The sequence below is a fragment of the Haliaeetus albicilla genome, chromosome 24 (assembly GCF_947461875.1).
Source record: "Haliaeetus albicilla chromosome 24, bHalAlb1.1, whole genome shotgun sequence".
NCBI lineage: Eukaryota > Metazoa > Chordata > Aves > Accipitriformes > Accipitridae > Haliaeetus > Haliaeetus albicilla.
Window position 1 is genome coordinate 7996881 of NC_091506.1, and position 19525 is coordinate 8016405.

The window sequence follows — 19525 nt, forward strand, 5'->3', positions numbered from 1 at the left end:
CATTGCTGGCAATTAAAAGAGGAGGTTGCTAAGTCTTAGCGTAAGCTTTCCTCTTTCAGAGGGTAGTTTTCCCTGAAGCATAACTTCTGTCCTGGCTGTCTCTACCAGCAAGACTCCTGCTACATGGATAGCCCCGGCGATGCCAACAAGCGGTGCGTGCCGCTGCGGGTCAGCGTGCCGCACGCTGTGCTCCGAGCCAGGGCAAGGAGCAGCCGGTAGGATGAGTCAACAACGGGGCCTGCGCTCCTCTGGTAAACAGTTGTAAGTCTCCTCGCAGAAGGGAAAGTCTTTCTCTTGTCCTCTTAGCAATTACAAAACAAACATGGGAATAATTTATTTTATTGGGATTAGAAACGTACAGCTGGTATTTTTGTATGTAATTAAACGTATAATTTTGCGGAGTAGTGGCATTTTTGTTTGTCAGGTCCCTGGAATCAGCTAATTTCATCTTCCCCCACACCCCTTCATTCACTAAGTTTCTCATTAATGAATATTTTAAACATTCAATAGTTAAACCAGTTGCTTCGTAGGTACAGCAGTGCACTGCACTGTTTTGCTTGGCTGCTCCGATCTTGCTTTGCACATAAGAATAATTATATTTCAGAAAACAATGTGAGCGCAAAGAAGAGAGAAGGTTATTTTTACTGCATCGTAGAAGCTGGACATTTTTGGCAAGGGTCGCTGTAGGGTGTATTTCCACTGAAGTCAGCGGGACTCCTCCTCTGTTTTGTTTGTTGTGTGTGTGCGCGCGTGAGTTTTCAGGCTTGATCTCATCCTGTTTGTGGTTTTTATAAATGTTAGATGTCGTTTCAGATTTGTTTGGGTGCAGTTGCCTTGTGTTTTTTCTTCATCAGGATACGTGTCCCTGACAAGTTTTTGGTCGTTGCCAGTTGTTTAGGCTATCAAAGGAAACTGCAATTCATATTTATGCTAACGGTCCTAAACAACTGCTTTGGTAGAATATATTGCAAACAGGTTGTGGAAGTGGTTTTTTAGGTGTCCAAATTTTCAAAAGCAATGCCGTGACACTACATCATCTGTTTGCTTCTATCATTCATTTATGTGGCTTATACTTCAGTGTATTAGGTCCAAGACTGTTTTTACCATCTTTGTTCTGGTTTTGTCATCATCTTTCATTTTCAGACTGCATTATTATTATTTATAGGCTAAGCAATACTTTAATCATCTGTGTCACTGTTAACTTATGAATATGGAGCAGATAATGATAAATGGAGCAACAGTGAATATTGATGGCTTTGTGTCTTTGAAAAATTATGTGATCTTTGTCCCAGGTGCCTCGCTAAAACTGGTGCATTCCTGTATATGCTTCACCAGTGCATCTGGACTTTGGTGTGGACCTGTGCCTCCAGTGAAACAAGGCGCTTCGCTTCATGTCTCTCTTAAATCATCTGAGTAGTTACAGTGAAGTCAATTGGACCTTGTATGCACGTAAATTTATGTACTTTCTTGAAAACCTTGCTACATTAGTTCTTATTTATATGCAAGGTTTTCCTCTCAGATTTCTTCATTAGTATTCAGGTCTGGCCTTCTGATAGATCCGTGTCTCTACAGAACGGATTGCAAAGGTTGGACTGTACAGATCTGAGGGAGAAGCTTCACTACAGTGAGAACAACACAAATGTGTTACTTTGCCATATCAAACCGTGGCATGGAAGTAGTCAATTGATACAGATATTTTGAGAATGCAAGAACCAATTCTTTCATTACCTACATCAGATCCATCAATATTCTGATCACTAAAGTGTGATAAATGGAAAGCTTGGGCTCGGTCTGTAGAAAATTAGTGCCGGTTCTGCTGTTTGCTGTAGGGAATTTCTTGCTTGGTGCTGGTATCTGAAATTTTCTTTTAATTTTTTCTGTCTCATTTACTGCTCTTCCCTTGGAGAAGAAGGGGTACACACGGAGGAACTGGACAGTGAACTAGGTAAATCATCCATCTCTCGTTTTGATGTTTGACTTCAACCACACTGTTTTAAGCCTTTAATTACTTACTTTCTCCTTTGTATCATTTTGCATCTTTCAGTTTTTTTATTTCAACAAGCCTAATTTATCAGCAAAACTTCCCTAGCCCACAAAGCATTAATCTTCCCCTTGCTTCAGATCTAGTGTTTTTCTTACTGATTCAGAGTTTGAAGAAAGCTGGAGGGCCTTAATCTTGCAAAGTTTGTTTGAGGTTGTTTCCTCCTGGACCCCACAGAAGTCAGGGGCTTTTCCACTGGCATCACTGGCTCCACGAAAAAGCTTATAGATGCCAAAGTTGTAATCAAGTAGCTAATGATGCTTTTTCACTGGGGCCACAGACATTTCCCAAACAAGAGAAGCAAAGTGTGATTTAGAAAGTTTAAGTATTACATAGGATGCTTCTGCTGAGCTTGTGAATGAAACAGCTGAAAATTTTGCCTCAGTAGGTGATTTTATAAACAGATGATTTTCAATGATGTGGTACACTTTTATTTGCTGCATCTTTTTGTGAAGAATGCTGTCTTGATATCTAATCTCAGCAGTACTTATTCTGTTTATACTGATGGTGGAGGTAGTTGTTATTTCTGTTCAGCTATGCTCTAGTGCACTTGGAAAGCTGAAAGGCATAAGAGGTTGCATAGGATTTTATTTCCACTAGGTCTATTATTGCTTTTAAAAAAGACTGTATTTACAGTTTATAGTTCTGCATACTGGAGGGTTGTATTACCAGAGAATTAACCTCTGGCTTCTGTAATGACTTGCAAGCAAGTGTATTCTCCTTCCTGCTTCTGGGTGATTGATATGGCATCAGCAGCCAGCAGCTATCGAGTGGACTTTTAACACTACGCCAGGAACTGCTCTTCTGGATAATATGCCTGGAATAATGTTGGAGGCCTAGCTTCTTTTAGTGCAAGAATTTGAAAGAACTGACAATGTAAAGAAGAATGCAGTCGCTTTAGTGGTACACTAGCAGTACGCGCAGCTCATACAAATAATCAGCAGCCGACCAAGTAACATCAGAAGCAGGTGGATGCACACCAACAACCTGCAAAGATTTCTCATGAAGGTCTTCACAAAGGGTGACTTAAAATAAGAGAGAGGTTCTTTCAGTCTCATACGAGGATCTAGTGCAAGAGAAGAGCAGAAAAAATAGATGCAGGGAAACTCATTAATTGATAAGCCTGACCCCAGTTCTGCAGGCACTTACATACACAAGTGTTTTGCTGGAGCATCATGAGATGTTCCCTTTGTTTTAATGCAGATAAGCTTTATTGAGCTCACAGCCCATCGATGTACTTTCGGGATTTGCGAATGTTGCAGTGTAAAGAAAGACATTTTCAAATGGTTCAACTGGTTGCAGCAACGTTAGGGAGGGAGCGTGAAAACTTATGGCCTATTCATTAACCGTGCTCGTGGTTAATATAAACTGGTTGGTGCCAGATATTTAGCTCCTTAGCTTGTCAACGGTTTCTGTTCTAAATATAAGAAAATTAAAACTTGAAGCATTTGCACAACTTGTTTTCCAAAGAGGTGGCTTGAATATGGAGTAATAAGTCACCTCTTTCTAACAGAAGGTTCTACAAAAGGACACAATAATTTAACCTTTAGAGTAGAATTTGACATACGCTTGTGCAGATCCTCCCGTCCTCACAGGGAGCAGTAAGAGCTGAGTATACTGAAGTCATCTCCAGCTCCTTTTTAGTGATGGATGGGTGCGACTAAAATAGCTGGCGGTTGGAGAAGTTTTTTTTAAGAATCCATCCATCCCCTCTGTAGGGTAGGATACTAAACAAGAGCATCTCAGTAGGAATCTGTGTATTTACCTCAGGCTTAAAAGTGTAAAATTGGGTATTTGTCCATTGAATTTACCTGCTGACAAATGCTCTGAGACTGCAGAGTGCTGCATGGATGTGCCAAAATAAAAACCATATGGCTCACTAAGGCTCCTAATGATGCAAAATGTTTTTGGAAATCTCATACTTGTGATAAAATCTAATGCTCTGGGTCATCTTCAGTTTGGCAGGAGAGGTAGAGAGGAGAGATGAATAATTTAAAGCCTCTAAGAAGCTAGACTGTGCAGCATGACTGTGGAGAATATTGCCTTTTGCTTTAGAGAACTTTCAGAGGCTTTTAGAAGTCAGAAAGCGCATCTACGTAATCAACGAGAAGTGTGTCGAGAGCTGCAGTTTTGTGTATTGTTATTTCCAAAAACATAGAGAAGTGTTCCTTAAATGGAAAGCTGCAGAGATAGAAAACTGGAAAGATTTTGGCACAATACCATTTTTGGGGTTAGGAAAGTGCTGGTTTTCTGACCCTCTGTGAAAATTCTTTAAAAGAAAAGAAAAAAAAAATTAATAGCAAAACCTTTTGTGAATAGAAGAAAAGCAGAAAAAGTTTTTGTTTAAACTTTAAAAATAGCAAACACTTAATAGTCTAAAATAGACAAAAGATATTTGGCAGGAAAACTTGTGGAAAAGTTATTTTAAGGCATTTGTGCATTACTTCTCCTCTCCCTCATTCACTTTTTATTTTTCTTCCACCCCCAGCTTGGTCTCCTTACCATTCTGCTCTCACCATAGTGCAATGAGTTAATGGCTGCCACAACTTGTGATTTCCCTGGTTGCATCCTAGGTCTTAATTTAATTACACTGAAACTTTTTAAGCCAGTCCCACAACGTTTTCACTATACGGGACTCCTCTGCAAACCTGAGAGTTCCCTTTGCGAAAAGACTTTCAAGATTGGCCTTTAGCTTTCTAACTTTTTCTCACGTACACTTGCACACTGTAAAGGAATCTCTGTTTCTGAAGCATTTATTTCAGATCAATCTGCTGATAAAATTGTGGAGTATTTTCATGCCCAAAAGTTAGCACTGGCTTGCATTTAATTGCTTATGTCTCAAGGAATCCAAAGATGTTAAACCCAATAAGGATAAAATAGTAAGAATGGAAAACCTACCTTATATCTGCAAATAAGGGACGTGTGGAGCAAAAACCATGAAAATCGATTTCATCTGATCTCCAGCCAATTCTGAACACAAACATAAACTTTGAGTAATTAGTCCGTGTGTGTTTGTATAGATTCTGTTCATCTCCAGTCTGGAGATATTTCTATCCTTATGGTGACATAGTTGAAGTCTATAAATGCAGAACTAGATAGTTACATTTGTTCTAATTAATGGGCCACTGTTGATTGTATTGGCTCAGCAATTGATGCCAGTAATGAAAATAAATCTTTGCATTTGATAATAAGCAGATTATTTACTATCAGCCTTGTCAATTTAGTGATAAATTTTCAGAAATTGTTTTGCATGGGGTATTTAAGCTTGTGTTATCTGACAATGGCTTTTTTTTTTTTTTTTTTTAATTTAAATGAATGTGCAGAGTCTGTGGGACCACACTTGCACAGTCCATAGCATGGTAGAGCCTTTTTTCGAGCTGAGTCACAGTATTACACAAACGCACCACTCTGTATTGTTAATAGGATGATTACTTCAGTACCCACAGCCAACGGGAACATTGTGTTTAAATGAGTGGGACAAGGATCAGGCCCTTAAGTAATACATACAGTTTTAATAACCCTCAGTTGGATGCTGAAGTGATTTTATTACATTCACTAATTATAGTTAAAGTACTATGTGCGGTCTAGAAAATGAACAGGAACAAAAGCGGATACGTTTCCAAATGTTAATTTCATCTTCAGAACTGTTTTTTGTTAATTATGCTAATTAAAAAAGGAAATCTCTGTTACATGTGATTATGGCAATATGTGTTTTTACATTAAGTGCTATACAGCAAAATACATCTGTGTGTGCCAGCCCCACTTGGGTGGATTCCATGTGCCGGGCGTTTACGTTAAATTCGCTTTGTCCTGTTTCAAGATGCGCTTTTGTGTTGGACTCACTGCTGAGTGATGCAGTGTAAATCCCTAAGAAAGGAGTCAAACCCCCCTTTTTTTTTTTCCAGCAATAGTGAGCATAAATGGCTCAGGCCTGGTACAGGAGACAAAAGTGGTCTCTCTGTTAGTGTGCTACAATTGCTTGCCATAATCTTGCCTGTCTTCAGCGGTTGGCATTAAAATGCCTCTGGCCTGTTGCCTGCATCGACTTCCACTGCAGTGCTCCATCCAGGGCACCTCTGCCCATGATGGTGAAACCAAGGGGGTACTTGAGGCACTCTCAGAAAGGAAATTTATTGATCACTTGTTCATTTAATGGAAAAAAAACAAATCTAAAATTGGCTGGCATGGGCATCTTCCCACTGATTTGCTAACCTAGCACTGGTAGGACAGGCTGTGCTACGCCAGCCTTTAAAAGGAGGCTGTGATCATTCTGAAAAGCTTTTGAAGCAAAGTCTGAGCTACTGATGAGTTTTGCACGCAGAGCAGGAGCAGCTACCTGTCAGAAAAATCTGCATTGGAGGCTTCAGTAATGTTTTTTCTATTTCCAGAGTTGCCTGCTGGTTGGGAGAAAATTGAGGATCCCGTATATGGTGTCTACTATGTAGAGTAAGTGCTGCTCTCCGGTTCTGGTGTGGCTGTCGCGTGGAGGAAGGCTTTCCTCCGCAGCAGTCTGTATGCTTTGTTGGTAGTATCTCATACCGAGGAGGAGGAGGAGACCCTGGCCCCTTAATGGCTGGGGGATGCTATATTTGCTGGGAAAGGGCAGCCCTGCCTTGCCATTCTCCATCCTCTGGTGGGCTGTGGCTGCAGCACCCTGGGGTGGGCTCAGGGGATACAGGAGCACCCCGGGGTTGGGGTGTGCAGGAGTCCCAGCACCTCACAAAATACCTCCATCCAGAGAACATTAACAAGTGTGCAATTAACTGAGCTTGATCTCCTTCGTATAGTGCTATGATCAACATGCGAGCGTGCAAAGCAGACCACCAATTCAGTTACAAGTCAGAAGACGCTCAAAGGGAGGAATGGATGAGCCTGTGTGACCAAACAGCCACAGCAGAGGTTCTTGCATCAGGCTGTGTTGTTGTGAATAGAATTACAGGTTTAATGGGACTCTCTCCGGAATTAGAACAGCTTCTTCTTTATCTAGATGTCAGATCACTCCCTAGGGAAACCAGAGATCTGAGTTTTGTTTCATCACTGACCCCATAAAATGAATTTTTAATTATGTGTATACTCCTGTCTAGTAGGATGGCTTATGATAGCCCTCAGAATAGACATGGAATACAGTTTCTGTCTGCTTTGGCTTATTTCTGACCCTACCATCTGTGCCTCGGGAAACAAGGTTAGCAAACTGTGTAATTAAGGCTTAACATTTATTTACCAAAGACATCAAGAATATTTTTTGGCTATTAAATGCCATGCCAAGAGTTCTTTACAGCATTTTTTCCTGTCACTTTATATATACGTGCCTGTTAGTTTTATAGCACTCCTGAGTGATGAAATTAAATAGAAAAGTAACAGCAATGAGACATAAGTTTATTTTATTTGCTATCTATAAGCTAGCAAGATGGTTATAATTTGAGCATTTGTCTCTGTCTCTTCCAGTTCAGGCACTCTATAATTGCATAATAGTTTTTATTGAGAAACAACTGTATCATGAAAAGGTTTATATCATTTTTAAAGTAGTTATTTGTTCTTAAGTTTCTGAAGATATCTTGAAATGGGAAATTAGTTAAATATTTTTCCAGTGATTTAATATTGATCTTTAGCAGAAAAAAATCTTAACATAACTATCTAGAGTGCTGATATTGTGATTACTTGAAAAAGTGGTTGGTTGTTCATTTGGGTTTGATTTGTTTTGTTTTGTTTTTTTAAATAAAGACACATGGGACAAGAGACAATAAAATAGTAAGTTCATAATGGTAAACTTTGCTTTGGATACAATGATGGGCTTTAAGCTAATACAATTTCCTAAGGTCTACCTGCTCCTCTGCTGTAGCAAAATCACTACTGAAAAATTGCTCTTGAACAGTTGATGAGCAGCTCATCTGATCTGCAGCGAGTGCCCAGACCTGCCGCCACCGCCCTGGCATCTGTGGCTGGTGTTCGTTGTTTGGTTCATAAAATGGTTAATCCTCCGTGGAGCGCATTGCTTGTCTGCCATGTTTGGGGCTGGGCTGCTTTTTTTTCCTTTTCCTGAGATTGGTGAGAGGTATTGGCTCGAAACATCTCATACGGGTCAAAAGCTGCCTAATGGCCCTCCAAGGAGGACAGCTCAAGTTTCACCAAATGCTAGTTTCCACTGGGAGTTTTGCTGGTGGCTGATTCTGAATATATTTTGGTCCATTTAGAGCCCAGCTTTTTCAACTCATAGCCTGCGTCCCTGCAGATATTTGTAAGACACCCTGTTAATAGTGTGCATTGTTCAGATAGCTGACAGATGTTACCAGTTGTTGGGTTTTGGGTTTGTGTTTGTTTGGTTTTTTTTAATTTCAGTGAGCCAGGGAGTGACTGCACCTCTGGAAATCTGATTAAAGCAGGCATGATATAGGCCTGTCTTTTAAAATGCAATGAGACAGAGCGCCTTTTCTGTTTTAATCTCATTTTTCACAGATAGATCACTACTTTAATGTATTTGAAGGAATTAGCCATTCCTACTCAAGACATCATACCAATACTGGAATCCGCTTGTTTTCCTAAATATGCTTTTTTGGCACAACTAGGTGAGCCTTGCTCCACATACACTGCTGTTGGGTTTGTTTGGTATTTTACTCCTTTCCTCAGAGGAGTTTCATGCCTGGCCGTCATTCCTGCTTTTCACGTAAAGGGTTTCCTAATTTATTGCTCTGTTTCATCTCCAGCCACATCAACCGGAAGACCCAGTATGAAAACCCAGTTCTTGAAGCAAAGAGGAAGAAACAGCTTGAGCAGCAGCAACAGCCACCAGAAGGTTGGCACCACCAAAGCGTGATGATTGGGCTTTTCATGAGGGAACGTGCCCTCCCTTGCCTTGGCAGCACCATGCCAATATGTTTGTCCTTCCTTCTGTGGCCTTAGCATTTAAAGGCCAAATGACGTGCATAGGAAAGGTTGCATATGCCCTTCATGTAAGGTGCAGCAAAAGAGAAAATCTAAACCGTATAACCACTTAAACATAGTAGCTTTCACCCTGCTAAAGGGGAGAGAATTTTCTTTTAATGTCCTTTATTTCTGAAAAGTTTCTAACCTTCCCAGAGACAATCAAAACGCATGTTTTCCTATGTAATCTGCTCCATCAAGTTACTCACTGTAGCTGGTGGTGTTCCAGTCTGTATTGGGACTCACAGGCTACCAAAGGGGATGAGGAGTGGGCATTTACATGCGCACTAAAGAAATCCCTCTGAATGAGAGACTTCTTAACCCAAGAGCTTCGGGTTGTCAAGCTCTAACATTTGAAGTAATTTCATTATTTTAAAACACTTCCCCCCTGCCTTTTTTTTCTTTTCTTTTTTTTTTCTTCCCTTTAAATGCAGCCCAACTGTAGTGAGGGGCCTGTCGCATTTGGGTTTGTTTTGGTACCTTCGTAGCTTTCACGCCAAGTTACTTCACAACAGTTATTATCCAAGGGGAAAATAATTTAGGCTTCAACATTCCTCCTGCAGCCCCATTTCCCACAACATTAGTTCTTCTACTTAGATGCCATGAGTGCCGTGGGGAATAGATTTCATATAAATGTCGAGACCACTTAGATGCAAATCAAGTCCCAAGTTCGAGAGGGAGATAGGGTGTCCCAGCAGATGGATTAGTTGACCTGGACATAGAGAGTCCTCCAGAACTGATTTTTGGACATCCCACTCATTTTATTCCTTCTGTCCGTGACTCTGTTTCCTCTCTTGCCATGCTTCTCACGTCTCCTCTGCTTGAACCCCACACTCCCAGTGTGTGTACGTGCAGGAGCTCATAGTGCTGTTGTGAAACGAGTAACATTTCCCTCTCTGCCCTCTCTAGAATGGACAGAGGAGTGTCCATCTCTCCCACCACCCGCTGCTCCAAACCATGTTTCAAACAACCAAGAGACAGTTCGGGAAGCGCCAGTGCAAGGTAACAACCTTGTTAAACCAGTTGTAAAAGTGCAACAAGGTTTTTTTCCTGAGAATGAAATTCCCTCAGCCATGAGCAAAGGGAGTATCTCCATGACTAGTGTCACACGCCAGGGAACGTGCCTGCTTATCTGTATTCCCATAGATTTTAAGACTAGTTGTTTCGAGACCACATTTGTTGCCAAATGCAAGAGGCAAATGAGATCACCTGCATCAGAAAAGGATTGTGGCTATTCTCTGTGTAGCATTCCAAATCTTTAAAAAGGCATGGTGAAAACGTGAGTTACAACATCGGTGGGATTTAGCAGCAACTTACAAGTGCGAGTAGGAGGAGACTCTTTTCTACGGAGCTGTATGGATATGCAAGGATTAGGCTTTTACACCTTCTAAACTCTACTGAGTTTAAAATATGGCTCTTATAATAAGATCTAGTGCAGAGATTTCCTTCTGTTCTCATAGGTCAACATTCCCTCCCAAAAAGCAGCACAAAATTTCACCATGTTGCACTGTGATTAAGACACAGACATGCATTAACGTGGTAACGTGAGAGCCAAAGCCAGTGTGACCCCATGTCTGCATTTGTGGGCAGGTAGGGTTTCAAGTGAAAGTATTTTAAGAGTTTAAGAAAACTGGTCAGCATGTTTGGGAGCTGTGATATGCATAGGTTGTCTGCACTGCTGGGCAGGACCTTGGTTTTGGAGTGCTTGGGGTGTCTTGGTTGCATTTGTGACATCTGAGCAGCCAGGTTCTGGTATTGCCATGGATGAGTCTGGCTTGCAACTTTATGGAATCTCCTTTTTGTGTGCTTTGAATCCAAATGAAAATCTGGGGGGCATAGGACCTGAGGGGAACACCAGAAGAGGGAGATCCTCTGCCACTTGGAGACCTTTGCAGAGCTACCAGGCCTCCCGTGCTGAATCTCTGTAGTAACAGAGGCTGAAGAGGCATAAGTGCCATGGCCACATGTTAGGAGCAAATTACAACATGTTTCTGCAAAATCTAAGTTGAAGGTCCTCTGGAAAGTTCTGCATGAGGAGAGAATGACAGTAAGTTCAAATACTGCAGACCTACTATGAAGCTGTACACATGTACAAGTACTTTGGGCTATGACAGCCTTATTTATTAGCATCAATGGTCTGTGTATAGCCAACTGTTCACAAACCAGTTGCTTGTCTTAAATAACTGACCAGACAGACTTGAATTGTTCCTGAATTTGCAGTGTGAGCTGAAACATTGCCAAATCAGGTTGCCAGCAGGGACAGAGAGTTCCACTTGTACCTGTTGCAGTCTTAAGTGCTCTCTGGTTATAAGTGCTTGTAAGTAGGCTTCATCTTTGGGTACATCTAAATTGCATGGCTTTGCCCTGGTCTGCAGGAGCCAGAGGCTGGGGAAGGTGAGAGAGGGGGAATCTGGCTGGACATCATCGTGACAGAGCTGGGAGCAGCTGGGGGGAGGCTGGCCCTGGGAGCTGGGAAATACTCCTGTGCTCTGCAGGTCGGCCGTGGTGAGCCTGGCCGGGGTGCTGCTGTCCCAGCAGCCTTTCCTGCCACGAAGAGCCAGGGAGTGCTCTCTGCGGCAGGTGGCAGCAGGTCAGCCCTTCCAAAACAGATGTTGTAAATTTAGCAGTATCCAAAAGCCCCCAGCACATTCCCGAGGGGTATTGGAGTAATCCGGACTCCCAGCAAGGAAAAACGCGGGAGGTCTGGGGATGGTACCCAGACCACCAGGCATCTGGGGTTAAGCATGTCATCAGCATGCCCCAAAAATGCTGGTCTTCCTCGGGGAGATACCTGTGAATGCCACCTCTGCCTTTTACACTGTCAGGCTGAAGCAAAGGCTGCCCAAGCATCCGTGCACGGCAATGCAAAGGACCCGTCAATGCAGGGGATGACGTTAGAAGCCTTACTCAGCTCTCCTCCCACTCCTGACTGCCAGCCACCGAAATTGTGCAGCAACGTTACAGGAGAGCATTAGCCTGTCTCGGCACCACTCTGAGTGACATGTCCTGGTACCCGCTGATGACTCCTTCTCTCTTTCATTCCTTCCTCTTCCTTTCTCAGTGCTGCTCCCTCTTCTCTCGCTCCCCATTGCAGCAACTATTTCCAGCTTCCCTGTCCCCCTGCCCTATGCCCAGGGGTTTCCATCTCTCCCACTGAGGGCACTGCTGGCAGCGACATGGGCATAAGGACCCTGGCACTGCTCTCCCACCTGGGGTTTTGTAGATACAATCATTTAAAACGCGATCCCCTCCCAAATGCTGTGGGTGGGACATAGCCTGTGGTGCTGCTATCCTGTTAGCGCAGGGGAAGTTCACCCCGTATTTGTAGGCAGATGCCAGCAAGCTGTGCTTGTTCTGCTTGTCTTTTGAACCAGAAATCAGCACAGGACCAAGCCCCTCTGCATGCTGCCTCTCAGCCGTATTTGTTACCTGAGACGTTGGGTTGCACTTTGATAGTCAGGGCTTTTTTACAGCTTGGGGTCTGAGCGGAGCATCTGCCCACGATGTGCAGGATTACTGTGTTCCTGCGCTACCCTTCAAAGGCAGAAGACCGCAAGTCCTCACACTGCCCCCTCATGAATAATCTTCAAATATACTTTTTTTTTTCCCCCCCAGTCAAAGGCTTACGAGTCTCAAATCCCCTCACTCTCCCTCAAGGTCTCTTTTCTGAACCGAGGCCCATGGCAACGCTGCCGAGGTTTTTGAAAGTATGCCAGCTCTCCCGGCTGCAATACACACTGCTGATCCTGAAGCTGTCACCAGAGGGCTTAGTGGCACAGGCTTTTCCCCTCTAAGCATTAAAAACAATTAAAAGTGCAAAGGTGTTTAGTGTTGGCACTGTGAAGTACAGCAAGCGTGATCCCTTTTCCGAGCCTGTGCAACATGCTTTGCAAGGATGCGCTTTTGTCTTTGGAGCACCTCATTCCTCTTAACCGTGTTCCCAGAGAGCATTAAGAGCCCTCCAGCACAGCCGCTCCGGTCCCGGGCTGCTCTTTGATCCGTACTTCACAATGGCAGCGTTTCATCCACAACAGGCAAGGAGCAGAAAGGCAAGAGAAAAGACTTCAAACGGTGTCTGAAGAACGACATCAGTGTCCTCCCCTTTTTCACTGGAGGAGGCCACAGGGTGGTAGCGATGTGGGGTGGGGGGGGTCATGCTAAAGGGTTACACGGTGTCTTGCCAGAGCTCAGAAGTTGCTTTTTGCTCGGTGGGTTGGGAGAAGGCCAAGTGGTGAAAAACATAATGTTATTCCTTTCTGCAGAAATTCTCGCTGCAGACTCCTTCTGTAGGAGGCATTTGTGCTGCCCCTGTCCCATCCTTCCTGGGATGGATATAACCACCTCAGGACAGAGATAAGACACATATCTAAGCCAGCATTGCCAGCTTTGATATATTCCATTCTTTAAAGCAGCATGTTTTCCCCTTTGTAGCCTTGGGTCTTTGGTGTGCACAACCACAGCTAACAAAGTGCCAGGTACTAGGGGTTTGTGCTCACTCCTTTTACTGCATGATTGGATCCAAGGAGACGGGTGGAGTGCGATGAGGTGAGAAGATGCTGGAGTGAAGTGCAGTCCTGTCCCAGCACACCACTGTGTTTGTCTGTGTACTTGTTAGAACGGGGAGGGGCAGAGGAAGAACAGATCAAACGCTCTTGCCTGCCTGTTTATAGATTTTTCCAAACTTCCTACACAGGAAAACCTTTTTTTACACGAAACCCTTCTGAGTTGAAAGGCAAGTTCATCCACACCAAGCTAAGGAAAAGCAGCAGGGGTTTTGGCTTCACCGTCGTTGGAGGGGATGAGCCGGATGAATTTCTCCAAATCAAAAGTTTGGTGCTTGACGGCCCCGCAGCGCTGGATGGCAAAATGGAAACAGGTACCGATGCTTTATATCAAAATCACCACCACCACCACTTTGATTTGTATTTTTACTGCTGATTTTATGTGCAATTCATAAAGAACTGTAGCCCTCATCCCCTTTTTGGGGAAAGGCATTCAGCTTTCCCATTAGGAAGCGAGATATATAAAGGGGTATGTTCAAAATCTTACAGCAAGGCACTTTATGTCCTGGAATTTCTCAGGTGCCAAAATAACTAGCTGGGACTCTACCAGCTCCTGCTCTCCCCATGCTGACCTGTGGAGAGGAGCCAGCGGTTGTGGGGTCCCACAGCAGGCTGTGGGTTACTGCTCCCCACTGTGGCAATGGCTGCTGTATTTTTGTAGGGCTGCATCACTATGTTTTGCGTATCTGCCATGCCGCTCACCCCTCCTTCCAAGCTACTCCCAGGGAATGGGTGGAGGAGTGGGCTAGTTTGCATTTCCCTATGTGGAGGTGCCAAGGGCCAATTTGTTTTGCCAGAGATCAGGCCCAGCATGATGAAATCCTGTTAGGATTCACCTAAGGTCACAACTCCTCACTTGCAGGTGGAACATCATAACATTAAACATCCCGGTGTTGTAGCCCCAGTGTTAAAAAATGAATGATAACTTAATCGGTACCTAGATTTCAGGCCAAAGTATGTTTGAGACGTGACACGTGGCACCATATTTGAGCAGTTGGTATTTGAGAGCCTTCTGTTATAGCTCTCGTGCTCTCAGTTTTGTTTCTATCATATGTCAGTGTAGCACAGCGTATAACAGTGAGAGCCAGGCTTTGAAATAACTGTTAAATGGGCCATATACCGTCATTTGAATTTATTAATTTTTTCATGAGGCAATTCCATTTTCACTTTCAAAAATGTTTATGTACATAAAGGCTTTATGCAGTGAATCCGTTGCATATAGAGAGTTCTTGCTTGCCCAAGTGTCACCATTCCTTTTCCTTGCAAAGGTACTTAAATGCTGCTATTTCCCTGTGAGTGGTACCTGTGGATGCTGCGGATCAGCTCACAGGCTCTAGTCCTCACCTTCCTGGGGTGCACAAAACATACGTGTTTGGTATATCTATCTGTGTCCTCTGCAGGGGACGTCATAGTCAGTGTGAACGATACCTGTGTGCTGGGGCACACTCACGCTCAAGTTGTGAAAATCTTCCAGTCCATCCCCATCGGTGCCAGCGTGGACCTCGAACTGTGCCGAGGCTACCCCCTGCCCTTCGATCCCGACGATCCCAACACGAGCCTGGTTACGTCCGTGGCAATTTTGGACAAAGAGCCGATCATTGTGAATGGGCAGGAAAATTACGACTCCCCAGCGAGCCACAGTAGTAAAACAGGGAAAGTAAATGGCACAAAGGAAGCGAGACCCAGCAGCCCAGCTGAGGTCTCCTCCAACGGACCCCATGGTTACCCCAATGACACGGTGTCTTTGGCGTCTTCGATAGCAACACAACCTGAACTCATAACTGTGCATATAGTGAAAGGGCCTATGGGCTTTGGGTTTACTATAGCAGACAGTCCTGGTGGGGGTGGCCAAAGAGTGAAACAAATTGTGGACAGCCCAAGGTGCCGCGGCCTGAAGGAGGGTGACCTTATAGTCGAAGTCAACAAGAAGAATGTGCAGAGCCTCACTCACAACCAGGTGGTGGATATGCTGATTGAATGTCCTAAGGGAAGCGAAGTCACGTTGCTGGTGCAGCGAGGAGGTAAGTCTTCAAAACTGCTTTAAAATATTTCTTCTTGAAATTTTTAGAAAAATGCATGTCATGAAAGACCTGCTCTCCTAAGCTTCTCTGTAGAAATGGGTTATGTCCTGAGGTGTGGGAACTGCCCCAGGTTGGCAGTTGTCAGGTCACACAGACGGTTGAAATTATTTGTTGTTTTGATGCTGCACCGGGGTGAACGTGCGTGGAGGTGCCATGCGCACATGCGCTACACGCCGTCTTCTGGTCATACACAAAAGGGTGGCATGGTTACACTACGGTTACACCTTTACTGAAACAACAAACCTGATCTCATGCTTGTAAAACTTAATTATTTTAAATAGAACATGGACGTTTCTTGAACTGTTTTGGGGGATGGAAGAGGCTGGTAATACGTTCTGTAATTTACAGTGTTCAAAATCAGATATCCAATGACTTTTCCCTGTGGAAGGGTTACACCTGGGATACAGTTGGGAGTGGAGGAGAGAATTTAAACTTCTCCAAGTTGTAAGCAATTGAAGTGTTGCTTCTGAACATGTTAATTTGCTCCGCAATCGGGAGCCGAGCTCAGTTTTGGTTGCATTGCTGAGAGGCTGCCAGCACTTACAAAAAACACCCTACGGGCAGTGTCTGCAGCCCACATGGGAGCATGGATGGTAGGTAACCTCTCAGTGGGGTCAGCCCGTCCACAGAAACTCTTTCCCTGCACATAGTAAGTGTAAAATAATCCGAGGTACCATGCCCCACCTCACGTAGCACACTTTTAGTCCGTGGATTAAAATTACTGGAGGAGTTAGTGTCAAGCTCGCAGGGAAAGTCCAGGTCAGCTGTTGAATGCAAAATCAAGAGCAGAGGGGTCAGCTCTCCCTCCTTCTGCTCTGGCACTGGCAGCGGGCATCTGAGGGGGTGAAGGCCCGTCCCGGCTGCGCTCTCTGTCCTGTGCAGCGGTTTTCATGGACAACGCACACATCGGTGCTCAGCGCCTCGCAGCGACGAGCATGCTGCAGAGACAGTGAAGCTGGCAAGTAGGTGCTGAACGCAGCCCCCAGCCATATATATATATAAAAGCACTTTTCTGATGCATTTTCTAAAGTGTTTTGATTGTAGTAGTTAGCAACAAAAGCCAGTCCCTTTAAATGGGGGGACAGGTTGCTTTCTGAATTTGCAACTCTGGTTTGTTGTTTTTAAAGACCTATTTCAAGGAATTGATTCTGCAATTAATAGCAGCTCTGGAGAAAGCACTGCTTTTCTCCTGCTCCTTCCTTTCCAAGTACTTACTGTGTTTTTCTATTTTGATAGTAAATTAAAAAGTAGAGAACAGAATATATTAAGAGTTCTCCAATTTTCAAAGTGTGAGTTCCTTAAAGACTTTCAATGCTAGAGAGGTTTAAAAAATGCACTTCGTTCTCGTGATTAATATATGTACTATGGGGAAAATATGGTTGGAAGAAAAATAGCAGCTATTATTAACCCTCCTGGAGAGTGCATATATATCTGGTAACACCATACATTAATTATTTGAATTGTGGCTGACATTTAATAATCCTCCTTATGCCTTGAAGGCATAATGAAAAGATTTCATGAGGAAATAAAAGCATAGTTTTAATAAGATAGTTATTAGTTCCCTGGTAATCTTGCTGAATGTCTCTCTTCTACTTTTATTTAATCAAGATACTAACCACGTGTTGAGCATTTGCTATCACCTTCCTAGATAGATAACGTATCAATCTCCTTGAACTGCCTCCCTCCCTCCTTCAAGGTCCTGACATTTTCATCTGAGCATAGAGCACTTGCAGTTCCAAATTTCACGCTCTCGTGGTACAGGACTCAGAAACTGTGGTGGCCCTGGATCCACAGTTAATCATTGAAACATGTTTTTCTTCACATCCAGAAGCAAGCTGGACTGAAAGGCTCTCAGGTTGTGACACAGAAGCCAAGCAGAATACGGACAGCAATAGTAGCCCCAGCATCAAACCCAGTCAGGTTTGTTTAAACCTTGTGAGATGGTGCTGGCTAAGATGCACCCAGCGCTCAGTGCTGCTGCGCTTGGGTCCTTGCTCCTGGAACTTTACCTTGTGTTACCCTTGCCGAGTCTTTTCTCAGAAGTACCATCCCCAGACAAGGTGCCACTATTTATTTTGGTCCAATTACAGAAATGTATTTGGCTCCGGTGTCTGATAACCTCCTTCAGGGCTCTTGAAGGAGTTCTTCTTTAGCTTCACTGTCAGTTGTCCTTTCCTCCTCCTCCCTCTGGTGTCCAGCGAAGAAAATGCTCAGATGCTGTCAGGCATCCTTGCATTAGCCTAACATTTGCATTCAGTCAGGCTTTGCATGAAGCATCCCTGCAACACTAAGGCTGGTGTTCAGAGCTGTCGAAAGGATTTGTCAGAAGTGATTACTAATCAGGCAGAAAAATATCAGAAAGAGATGTGTAATATACGGGAAAAGCTCTGCCTGCTCCAAGCTACTGGTGCACTCCCAACAACAAGGTTTAATTGTTAAAATGCAAACCCACAGCCGCTGAGAGCAGCCTGTAAAATATTTACTGTGAAGTGTATTCAGCTGAAGCGCTGGCTTATGGGAGCAGGCGAGTCCTGCCGTTGCCATTGAGTGAGGAACAGAAGGATGATTTCAGGAAGGATGAAGCTGAAATGCCCCCTCTGCGCGCTTGGCTGCTCATGTGTCATCCAAAAATGGTTTGCAGGACTCATACAAGATTGGGGCAGGGGGATAAATACATTAAGAGAGGGACAATGTCAGGTCATTGAGATTTTGCTTCCCAGGGGCCCCATAGAAAACTTGCCTTATCTATGTTCTGTTTTAATTTTTTATTTTCCCCTTCCTTCTCCCCTCTCTAGGGTTTAATTATATTATTGCTGCTCTTTTCTTATTTCACCCGTACATAGTGCTGGACAAAACTCACTGAGCATATCTCATGGCTTGGACTTCAACACTTGAGGGATTCAGAAAGGATGAATTCCCGGCAAAGGCAGGGTGCAGAGGAGCTAATTGGGCTGTAGGCGAGAGCAGATCGGAAAAGCTGCTTTTGCTTAGCAAGATGAAGGGACAGAGGGGACAAAAGTATTGTCTAACTATTAGGTAGGAGAGATAGAAGATACTTAAACCAAAGAGTTGGCTGAAGAACAACTGGGTGTTGTTCAGCCATGAGTAATTTAAACTGGAAATCAGAAGAAAGTGCCAACCCATTAGAGCCTGTAAGTCAAACTGGAGGAGGCATAAAGGCTTTGTCGTCTGAAGGTGAAGCTCAGCACGTTTGAAGGCGATACGACATGGTGCCTGCAACAGCAGAGGAGATGCTTGCTAACCCAGCAGGACCGTTCAAGGGCTGTGTACCTGAGAGTAAACCAGCGCTACTGGTTACCAAATGCAGAATTAAGTATATGCTTTTGTCCCTGCACTGCACAATGTGATTACACATTTCAGTTATTTTAAAGAATTATTGTTAATAAGGTCACAAAAGGCACGCCTTTATTTTGAATTCTTGTAGCTGAAAAGGTTCTTTTAACCTTGTACCTATCAAGTACATAAAGTACTTTTCTCAGAAAAAAAGCAAAGAAAGAAGGTAATATTTGCCACTTGAAATCCATTTGTCATTGAAGTCTTGTCTACGCACAGTAATCGACTGAAATAAGCAATTCTCAAATACCTCTTCATTCTGCGCAGATTCTATTCATAATAAAAGCAACATTTTGTCAGAATAATTTCCCTGCTTCCCAAGGGACTTTTGTTCTAGGAGTTGTGTCTATGCTGGGACAGGTGTGGGGTTGTTTCAGAACAAGTTATTCTGCAAAACTATGGTGCTGTATTTTTTGCAGTCACTAAGATCTAGCATTTGTTTCAGTGAGAACATTTGGGTGTCTTACTGATGTATTTTGTGAATTACCTCAGATTAAAGAGGATTATTTTCTTCCTTTTTTTCCCTCTTTTTTTTCCAGGTCAGTCTTCAGTTCAGGTCATCCAAAAAT

The 19525-nt window shown here is 43.6% G+C and overlaps 1 protein-coding gene across 28 annotated transcripts in view; it reads left to right on the forward strand.

The window, feature by feature from the left end:
* MAGI1 (membrane associated guanylate kinase, WW and PDZ domain containing 1) overlaps positions 1–19525 on the forward strand; it is a 356106-nt gene that overhangs the window by 285269 nt on the left and 51312 nt on the right. For 14 of the 28 annotated variants that reach the window (XM_069811929.1, XM_069811927.1, XM_069811928.1 and 11 more), the window contains 6 exons: positions 1907–1945; positions 6430–6487; positions 8743–8831; positions 9869–9961; positions 13653–13835; positions 14922–15542. In XM_069811929.1, the coding sequence (XP_069668030.1) occupies positions 1907–1945; positions 6430–6487; positions 8743–8831; positions 9869–9961; positions 13653–13835; positions 14922–15542 (1083 nt within the window). The remainder of the gene's footprint in view (positions 1–1906; positions 1946–6429; positions 6488–8742; positions 8832–9868; positions 9962–13652; positions 13836–14921; positions 15543–19525) is intronic. The other 14 variants (XM_069811936.1, XM_069811935.1, XM_069811930.1 and 11 more) reach the window with 4 other exon arrangements.